The 10,104-nt window shown below is 39.0% G+C and overlaps 1 protein-coding gene across 1 annotated transcript; it reads right to left on the reverse strand.

Annotated features, from left to right (window-relative positions):
* Positions 1–3,096: 3,096 nt before the first annotated feature.
* On the reverse strand, positions 3,097–6,773 carry LOC107597314 (uncharacterized protein CXorf57 homolog). The gene is made up of 9 exons (XM_016288328.1): positions 6,701–6,773; positions 5,907–6,464; positions 5,153–5,295; positions 4,854–5,046; positions 4,617–4,725; positions 3,787–3,887; positions 3,534–3,653; positions 3,360–3,452; positions 3,097–3,263 (listed from the first exon to the last, which is right to left on the reverse strand). The coding sequence occupies exons 2-9, from the start codon at positions 6,460–6,462 to the stop codon at positions 3,097–3,099; spliced, it is 1,482 nt and encodes a 493-aa protein (XP_016143814.1). The 5' UTR covers positions 6,463–6,464; positions 6,701–6,773.
* Positions 6,774–10,104: the final 3,331 nt, after the last annotated feature.

The raw sequence follows: 10,104 nt of genomic DNA on the forward strand, positions 1-10,104 counted from the left end.
CATAACCTGCTGCCTAGACATCACTCTGAGGCACCTGTCTCTAGTCAGGCAGCTGACGAGGTTTTGAGAGACGACATTAGCTGCGTCCCAAATGACACACTATGCACTTTACACTATGTACTCAGCCATGTAGTGTGTGAATTATATAAGGTTATTCTGTCATTAATAAACGGAGTCTGCTAGCCCCTCCCCCTTCGCTACGTAATTAAAGCTGCGGCAGATGAGTGCATGAAGTGTCCAACATTCCACACTTCGTTGTTTCGGTTATTTAAGTGCATCATCCGGGTATTTCAAGTGCACTTTTTCTTTGTGAAAATGTCAGTGTGAACGCACTACTCGCACTATTTATACTACAAAACGTCATAGAATAGTGCATAAGTACGCGATTTGGGACACCTTTTTTTCTCTCGGTCACTCGAGACAGTAGGATTGGGATTATTACACGCAGCAAAGCGTCTTCTCTCGCTTCAGTCCATTAAACTAAGACAGATAATGTGCTTAAGGCAAAATCAAGGAGCTGAAACGGAGAAAACACTCAGCCAGGCCAAAGCTGATAGTTAGTATACCACACACGTTATGATATTATGGTCAACAATTCAAGTCAGTCTGTATTATTAAACTGTTGTGTTGATCCTCAGATTCTGAAGTATGCAGCCCTTCCTGCTGTTGCAGTGGGTTTGGGCTCATTCAGGATTTATTCCATAAATGAGAAAATAAAGGAGGAGCTAATATCTCCAAGAGAGGTAAGAAAAATCATGTTTGGAATGGTATATGCCATACTATTAGTATTGTTATTGCGGTATGTATGTGGTGTGCAATTTGTTAATTTCCTGTATGCATGGAATACCTGAGTGACCTACTACATTCTTCAAAATATGTGAACAATGTACCATACAATTGTTTGAAATGTTAGTAGGAAGTGCAAGCTTGCACTTTAGACAAATTATGTACATTTCCATTCAAATGTATAGGGTCAGTAAGACAGTTGAAGGGGTCATATGATGCGATTTCAAGTTTTCCTTTCTCTTTGGAGTGTTACAAGCTCTTGGTGCATAAAGAAGATCTGTACATTTGCAAAGACTAAAGTCTCAAATCCAAAGAGATATTCTTTATAAAAGTTAAGAGTCAGCCACGCCTACCTAAAACGGTTCGTTCTAACACGCCCCCACATATCTACCTCACTATGTGGGAAGATTTGCATAACGCCGCCCAAATGTTCATGCAAAGAAAGAAGGCGTAACTTTTATTCTCGCTGTAGTATTGTTGTTGCCGCTGCCACCATGTCGTGAAGACGCTGTGTGCTTCGTTGTGAAAGCGAAACTACTTTGTTTGGTCTTCCAAAAGAGGACGATATCCGCTTCGTCATGCCTAGAGCTGATCTGTGCTGGTCGCTGTGACTGTTTACTGATCCTGGGAGAGTAACGTTAGACTAAAATGTAGCAGTTCTGACTCACGTAAGTACATTTTCATTTAAAGGATTTGCCACTGATGATGAGCGAGTGAGCTAGAGGGAGGAAATGACCTGTGAACCTGCCCTTTAACTCTTGATCTTCTCTGGTTTTAGACTCGTATCACTTCCTTCGAGATCCACCTCCTGGCTTCCTGCCTAGAGTGGGTGTCATCGGTGTGTCCGGATTGGGTGGCCTGATACTGGCACGCAAGGGTTAAGTGTTGTTTTACTGTTTAAAAATAGAGCTGGGTATCGAGTTCGATACTTTTTAGGCACTGACCGAATTGTGTCAATACCACTGAGTATCAAACAAATGGCTTGTCATTCGATATACCAAATTTTGATATCTAAGGGTTTAATTTGGCTTTGGTGAGGCATCAAGGTAAAACACTAGTTTACGGTGCTTACATCATCATACATGAGGCTATAGTGTGCAAGCATCAAAACACCCATAGATGAAAGGCTACGTTTACTCTAGAGCATTTTTCTTTTAAAATAAAAACAGTACTTGTCCGTACTGGTGTTTCCACTTCAGAAAAGATCTCCGTCCACACGACCAAAAACGCACGCAAGACAATTTAGAAGATTTATACTACACTTTTACTCAAAACTCACTTTAAATCACCATCGAGTGTTTGAAAAAAGTTTTTTTGAGGTAATGTAATATTGTAAACCTGTATGAATTTTTGTCTTCACAAAAAAGAAAATATTTGGAAGAATGTAGTTAACCAAACCGTTGCTGGTAGCCATTGACTTCCATAGAATTTTTTTCATACTATGGAAGTCGGTGGCTACCAGCAACTGTAGGGTTATCAACATTCTTCAAATTATCTTCTTTTATGTTCCACTGAGTAAAGAAATTCATACAGGTTTGGAACAACTTGAGGATGAGTAAACAATGACATAATTTTCATTTTTGGGTGAAATATCCCTTTAACATTTAAAGGGGTCATATGATGCGATTTTCCTTTCTCTTTGGAGTGTTACAAGCTGATTGTGCATAGATAAGATCCCTGAGGTTGCAAAGACTAAAGTCTCAAAACCAAAGAGATATTCTTTATCAAAGTTAAGACTCTGCCACGCCCCCCTAAAACGGCTCGATCTAACACGCCCCCCCATATCTAGGTCACTATGTGGAAATATTTGCATAATGCGCCCAAATGTTCACGCAAAGAAAGAAGGCGTGGTTTCAGTAACCGCAGTTAGTGTTGAAGCAGCATGTCAGGGAGACGCTGTGTGTTTCTAGGTGAAAGCAAAAGCACTTTATTTGGCCTTCCGAAAGTAGATGCATTTAGGAATCTTTAAGATTACTTACAACAGAACAGCAGTGCATTTTATGGACAACCGTTTCGTGAACCTAGGAGAGGAGGTATTTCTGACAATCTGGCGCTTCTGAATCAGCTACGGTTTTGTTATTAGTTTAAGTATTTGCTATTGACTGTTCAAATGCGGAGGTTTGCGCATCGTGTGTGTGTTTTTTTTTAACATTAAAGCATGTCAACATATTCTGTTACACCAAATACACAAAAAAATGATCTTTAAAAAAAAAGCCTCATATGACCCCTTTAACAATTCTGTAGTCTTTTGAATACTGAAAATCAAAAAAGTAAAAAAATTTATAAATATACTGTTTAAATTTAGGAAGGCTAAATCTCACTGGTCAAGTTGCTGTTGGAGGGTGGTGCAGGAGGGTAGCAGTAATGTCCTCCAACCGAAGTCCTCCGCAGCATGACACTGTCCTTCAGTGTCTTAGTCCACTGAATGAATGCTTTAACTTTTGGCTCATTGACATAGGGCTGCTTTTTATGACAGCCTGTTAAAGCACACACACAGACAAATAAATAAAGCTGTGTTGATTGTGATAATCTGTGACCTCATTGGCTGATTGAATGCTCTGGCTGAAATCTACCTGTGATGAAGAGATGTGTTTCTGTGCTACTGGTCAGATACACAGAACAGCCCGTCTTACACACTCTCATCTGGGTGCAGACCAGATACGTCACTGCAGAGCAAGAGAGATCATAAATAAGGTAATTTAGCAGAAGAGAAATGCAATGAATGTGTACACGGACTGCTGTTTTACTTGGGCAGATGTTGTTGAAGATCTCTGGCTGGGAAGAGGAGAAGATCTCCAGGATGAATGCGGAGTCCGTTGTCCCATCCACTGCATGTACCCAACGATACGCCCAGAACTTTTCAGGTCCTGACACACACACACACACACACACACACACACACACAAGCAGATGTAACGGTGGTTTGACCAATTCCCAACCCTAAGTATGAATGTAGCTTATATTAGCAAGCACTATTACTGACAACCAGCTGTTTAATACCTGTCTTCTCCTTGCTCCTAATTCGCTCAACCCGGCCCACGTATGTCACTAGACCAATGATGTCACAGGCTTGGTTATTATTCATCGAGTCCACCTCTGACCTGATCACAGGGAGAGGTTTAGAAAATTGTTGATAGGTTTCATGACAAATTTACATGTATTGTAAATAAGACAAATCAATAACATAAAGGTATTAAAAACAAGCAATTAAAATCCAATAAAATAACATTAGTTATTTTGCTATGCTTTGTTTGCATATTTGCATTTGACACACACTGATTTATGCTACCATTCAAACAGTTGGTATCAGTAAGATTTTGTTTTTGTAAAAAACATTTTTTTTTTAAGAACTCTCTTATGCTCACCAAGTTTGCATTTATTTGATCAACCATACTGAGAAACAGTAATATTGTAAAATATTATTACAATTTAACTGTTTTCAATTTTTGCCATATTATAATATGTCTCATTTATTCCTGTGATGGCAAAGTTTAGTTTTCAGCAGTTTCCAGTGTCACGTGATCTCTCAGAAATCATTCTAATATGCTGATTTGTTCTGTTTAATGATTTAGTGGAAACTGTAATCATTTCTTTCAGGATATCTTAGAACAGCATTTATTTGAAACAGAAATCTTTTGTAATATTATCCAGTCTTTACGATCACTTTTTGAACAATTTAATGTATGCTTGCTGAAAAAAAGTCGATTTTTGAGACACAAAAAAAACTGACCCCAAACTTTTAAATAGTAGTGTACATTCTTGCAGGACGTCCTGTATTTGGACATAATGCAACATGAGGGTGTCCTGAAATTTTAAATAAATCTGTGTACCTTGTGGCAAAGTTGTATGGGACATCAGGCAGATCCCACTGAGGCTGAACACTTTTTGGAGGAATCACTGTCACTACAGAGGCAGGACTTCGAGGATTCAGGCTGATCTCTACAAACCCACAGAACAACCACAAACAAAGAGCTGAAATAAAACTTTTTCAAGAGATGGTCCAATACTGAACCTAGGTGGAAATGCAGCATAAGAAAGCTAGCAACTAAAAAGCTCCGGAGTCATACCAATGGAGTGGAAAGTCATAAGAGAGAGTGTGCGGATATGTGGTCTAGAGCGGTTTTGATAACTGTGTTTCAATGAGTACTGCTGCAGATACAGAACCGAGCCGACTGTCAGTCTGTTGAACCATTCAGGACAAAGATCATTCCATACAACCATAGACATGACGCCACTCTGATCAGCCACCTCACAGTACACCTGAAAGAGAGGAAGAGGGAGGAAGTGAAAGAAAGAGATCATAGCCCCAAAATGTTTGCAGTGCAGAAGAACCTGCAGACAAAAAGAACCTTTGACGTTGACTCACCTGAAATGGGAAGTCAATGTTTTGTCCTGGTTTGCCATAGTACCGTATCCTGGACCTGTGCAGAATTCGGACCAGCAGTGGGAGAGGTCGTCTGGAGCTGTGAAAGAACGCTTCCAGATCGGCCAGAAGTGTGATTCTAGACACTGACACACAGAAATATAACATGACAAGCTATAATAAAAGATCACACACTCCTATTACACAACAAATTACGTGTGGCTGCGTTAAAATTGTACTTAATGTAAACGGTCTTATTCCACATTCTCATTTCTTTTACACAAATTATTTGTGTTGACTCCATTTATTAAACTCAGTTATTTAACCTTTAGAAAATAGTTTTTAATATATAAAAAGCATTCAAATACATGTATTTTATTTTATTTAAAACAACATTTAAGCCAACATTTTGGTGCTACAATAACTAGCTTCAGAAAACATCAAATATAAGTGAAGTTTCTACTACGTTAATGCTTCAAATAACTTTAGTCAAGATAAAATGGCAAAATATGGGCGAAATGTTCCATCGCCATTCAGTGTAACAGATATATTCAAGTAAAAAAAAGAAACAATATACTTATTCTGACCTGCACAAATTAAACTTTGTACATACCAAATAAAAAACTCTTGCTGACAAATGGGCAAACCCTAGTGGTTTTAAGGTTAGTGGCAAAGATGGGTAATTACTTTTGGGGGGCTGCACTGTGAACCTTAAACAGAGTCTTTATAAAGTTTTGAAAAGAACATGATCTCATACCATCAATGACCACGTCTGGCGGTGGGCTATAAGGAGCCCAAACACTTCCATAAGGATCATCGTTTATCCACAGTGGTAAATAATATTTTCTGCTCAGCTGCAGGGGTCCATCGGACCGGGTCACATGGTCCTGACACCACTCCGTGATACTCCCCACGTCTTGAATGGACAGAAACCTCTCCGGGAGCTCCACGACGCTGTGGATGCTATCTATCCTGATGTAACTGTGACTCAGCCTCGTCTCGTCGTGGACCATCGACAGCTGGGACACCAGGACCCCGGCCCCGCAGCGCAGCGAGCCCGTCCTCACCCACCGACTCAGACTGTCCGCCAGCTGACACTTTATCCGCCACCGGCCGTCCGTTACCGTCAGGTCGTAGCTGTAGCTCTCAGCAGCGGGATGCTGTGCGCTTAGGTAGCGGTCGAGAGCGATGACAGCCAGGCACAGCGGCCCGGTGAGGGTCAGGGAGAGAGTGTGCGCGGACCGCAGCTGCTCAAACACCGCCTGGAGAGCAGAACCGGACCCGCTGTCACTGCGATCCGCCGGGCCTGCCATCACTGAAACCACCACCGACGGTTAAAACGTCCAGATCCAGACTCAAACCTGTTCAATCTAGTATATAAAAACGACTGTTGATAGGAGACAGATACTCACTTGGCTTACTTATATGAAATATACAGGGTTTTAGATACTCACTTAACGTACTTATATGAAATAGACAGGGTTTTAATCATTTACATTTTGAAATAATATAAGTGTATGCGTTTGTATTGCTCATGAAGTCAGCTCAAACCTCACGGAATGTAAACAAACTCCAAGCGCGCGGTGAGTTCGTGTTTCTTCTTCCCGAGCAACTGAAAACTAAACGTTAACCACAGCGCCACCTACAAGCACGGAGGACACAACAGCGACACCTAAGTTCACTGACAAGCAGGCAGCTTTTTTACGGTCATTAAGCGTATTACGATAGAAAATATCTTTAAATCTATATTGTTGGAGTAACACAATTTCAGAAGAAACAAGAAACTGTGGAATACAATTTGAAGCAAAAGTTGGCTTTTCCTCATCCGATATACTGTATATTTATAATATGCATTTTATAACTAATGTAGCACAAAACCAGTCATAAGGGACTATTTTTCGAAATTAATATGTATACATCATCTGAAAGCTGAATAAATAAGCTTCCCATTTATGTATGGTTTGTTAGGTAGGACAATATTTGGCCAAGATGCAACCATTTGAAAATCTATCTATCTATCTATCCATCCATCCATCATATATCTATCCATCCATCTATCATCTATGCATATGTTATTAGTAAATGAATAGTGTACATATTCAAGGTACATTTGAATTAATTGCATTTATTTCACAAATGAATCTTAACTTTGACAGAAGTCAATATGAGCTCCATACAGTAGCCTACAAAAACTGGTTGGCACAAAAATGTAGTGTTTTAGGAAAAATGACATCAAAGTGGCCAGAAAGAACAGTGTGTGTGCTAGTAAATCTTAGTACATTTAAAATAACTATTTCTGAAACGAAGTATTTCTGGTCAAATTTGATTTATTATACATTTCAGAGCTGCTGAAAGACAAAAGGTGAGACACCATGGCTGGTTCTTCATATATGGGTCAAATTTGAGATGGAATGCTTTCTTTTATAAAACTAGGGGGAAAAAATGTGTATATAAAAATAACCGTTTACATAAAATATAATAAATGTTTATATAGAAGTAATAAGTAATACATACATAATTTTAAATGTGTATTACTTTTATATAAACCGTTATATTTTATGTAACAAATTTTTGTTTTAAAAAATACTGTGTATTGAAAAGTAATTGAGTCGGTATAACATCCAAACTGTTTCAGAATGTAAACTTTTTTTATTATTAATTTCTTTTAAAACAATATTAACAATATGTTAAAGCTTGTTGTGATGGTATATGTACACAGAAGAATAAAAGGGGGAAAAACAAGCCATACATTGACTGTGCAACATCAACTCGCTGAACTGACAAACAGAAAGCTTTACGTCCCCCCAAAGTAAGACACTTCAATAATTAATCTGTTACAAAATACCTGTTTTTACTTTCTGTATATAAATTTATTTCAATCTATTTGACATCTTATAAAATAGACAACTATATTTTTCTAGACATTTTTTGTATATCTTATATTACAATATCTTCCATGCATTTTCTGCAGAGTATCAGCAGAGATGGCTGTTTATGCCAGGTGTCATTTTCCGTCTCTTCCCCTCACCTGGGAGAATATAAATGCACTGACACATAACACATACACTCACAAATCCATGAGGCCTAAAACCTCATCAGAACAGACACTTTTGGGGAGAAATTCAGGCCAGAGAGAGCGAGAGAGAGAGAGAGAGAGAGAGAGAGAGAGAGAACATAAAGAAAGGGAAAAAGAATAAAGTGCAGTCTCCACAACCAGAGCATAGTTTCACAGAGAAAGAGAGTCAGTACAGTTTCAATCTACCACTCACAACCCAATCAATGAACACAAACACATCTGCAAAACAATGAGACCTTTAACTCGAGAAACATTTGAGTCTTAATGTTCGAGCCTGGCTGGCAAAATATTTCATGAAAACACCGCAAATGGGCAATAAATGAAGGATGAAACAGCTTATTTTGTTCGGGGGACGATGTACACTCTATATGGCCATCACAGTGGCAACTGGCATAAGTCATAACCTTTGGATTTATTTGTCCAACTCATTTTAAAATCAATGATTTATAGCTCCTCCGTCTGGTTTGTTGCTGCGAACAGACACTTTTGGGGAGAAATTCAGGCCAGAGAGAGCGAGAGAGCGAGAGAGAGAGAGAGAGAGAGCACAAAGCAAAATACATAAAGAAAGGGAAAAAGAATAAAGTGCAGTCTCCACAACCAGAGCATAGTTTCACAGAGAAAGAGAGTCAGTACAGTTTCAATCTACCACTCACAACCCAATCAATGAACACAAACACATCTGCAAAACAATGAGACCTTTAACTCGAGAAACATTTGAGTCTTAATGTTCGAGCCTGGCTGGCAAAATATTTCATGAAAACACCGCAAATGGGCAATAAATGAAGGATGAAACAGCTTATTTTGTTCGGGGGACGATGTACACTCTATATGGCCATCACAGTGGCAACTGGCATAAGTCATAACCTTTGGATTTATTTGTCCAACTCATTTTAAAATCAATGATTTATAGCTCCTCCGTCTGGTTTGTTGCTGGTCCTAGATGGTTGGAGAAGCTAATGACCACCTAGTAACCAGCAACAGTGTTCTAAAACACATATTGGGATGTATTCGTAGGTTGAGCAACCTAAAATTTACAGTTAAATCAGACTCAAAATGTAGTTTCTCTCATGTCTAGAGAGACATAAAGAGCATTTGTGAGACCCAAAGATAATCTCAGAGCAGCAGAAGGTGATAAATGGGAGGCACCAATGCAGAACACCCTATACTCTGAAACACACCAACATCTTCCTCATCTTTTCTAGTGTGACTCCAGGGAGACCGAACAAAACGCTGAGATGAACCGGTCATGTGATTCACAAACCTTTCAAAACATTTAGAAATGGTTCAGGTGGGCTGATTTGGGACCTAAATGAGTTCTTGGGAATGGGGGAATCGATATTGTAAGGTCTGAGTATAGTTTGTAGTATCTGAACCATCTTATTTGATATATTGTGGAGATGTCACACCTGAGAGAGTCGGGGAGTTTAACACTTTCTATACATGACTGAAGAAATGTTGAGGAGATTTGCGTACAAAAATACTTTCGGTTTTCATTCAAACAGCACGCTGGCTTTTACTAAGCGTTTCTTGCTAATACAAGAAAACATACCTGACAAAACCAGAATTCTCTTCGATAAGTATAAATTACACACATTCTTGTTTTTCGATTTGCATTGCACAACATACAGAAGGGCACATGATCTTAGACTGTCTTGAACAGAATTTTCTTCATGTGCTATGCTTGACAGGATGGAGGAAAGTGCAAGCTTGAAGTCCCAGCAAAGAAAAAATTGTAAATGATTTTCTGATTGTCAGATGTCTGTGATTTTTCACAACATTCCAGAACATCTAAACATTTTTGCCCGTTGCCCGACACTTCCGTATCTACATCAACTCCCCAAAAATAATAATCCAAAAAAAAAAAAAATATGCTTGACAG

This window comes from Sinocyclocheilus grahami, unplaced genomic scaffold (genome assembly GCF_001515645.1).
Source record: "Sinocyclocheilus grahami isolate Dianchi unplaced genomic scaffold, SAMN03320097.WGS_v1.1 scaffold230.1, whole genome shotgun sequence".
Classification (NCBI taxonomy): Eukaryota; Metazoa; Chordata; class Actinopteri; order Cypriniformes; family Cyprinidae; genus Sinocyclocheilus; species Sinocyclocheilus grahami.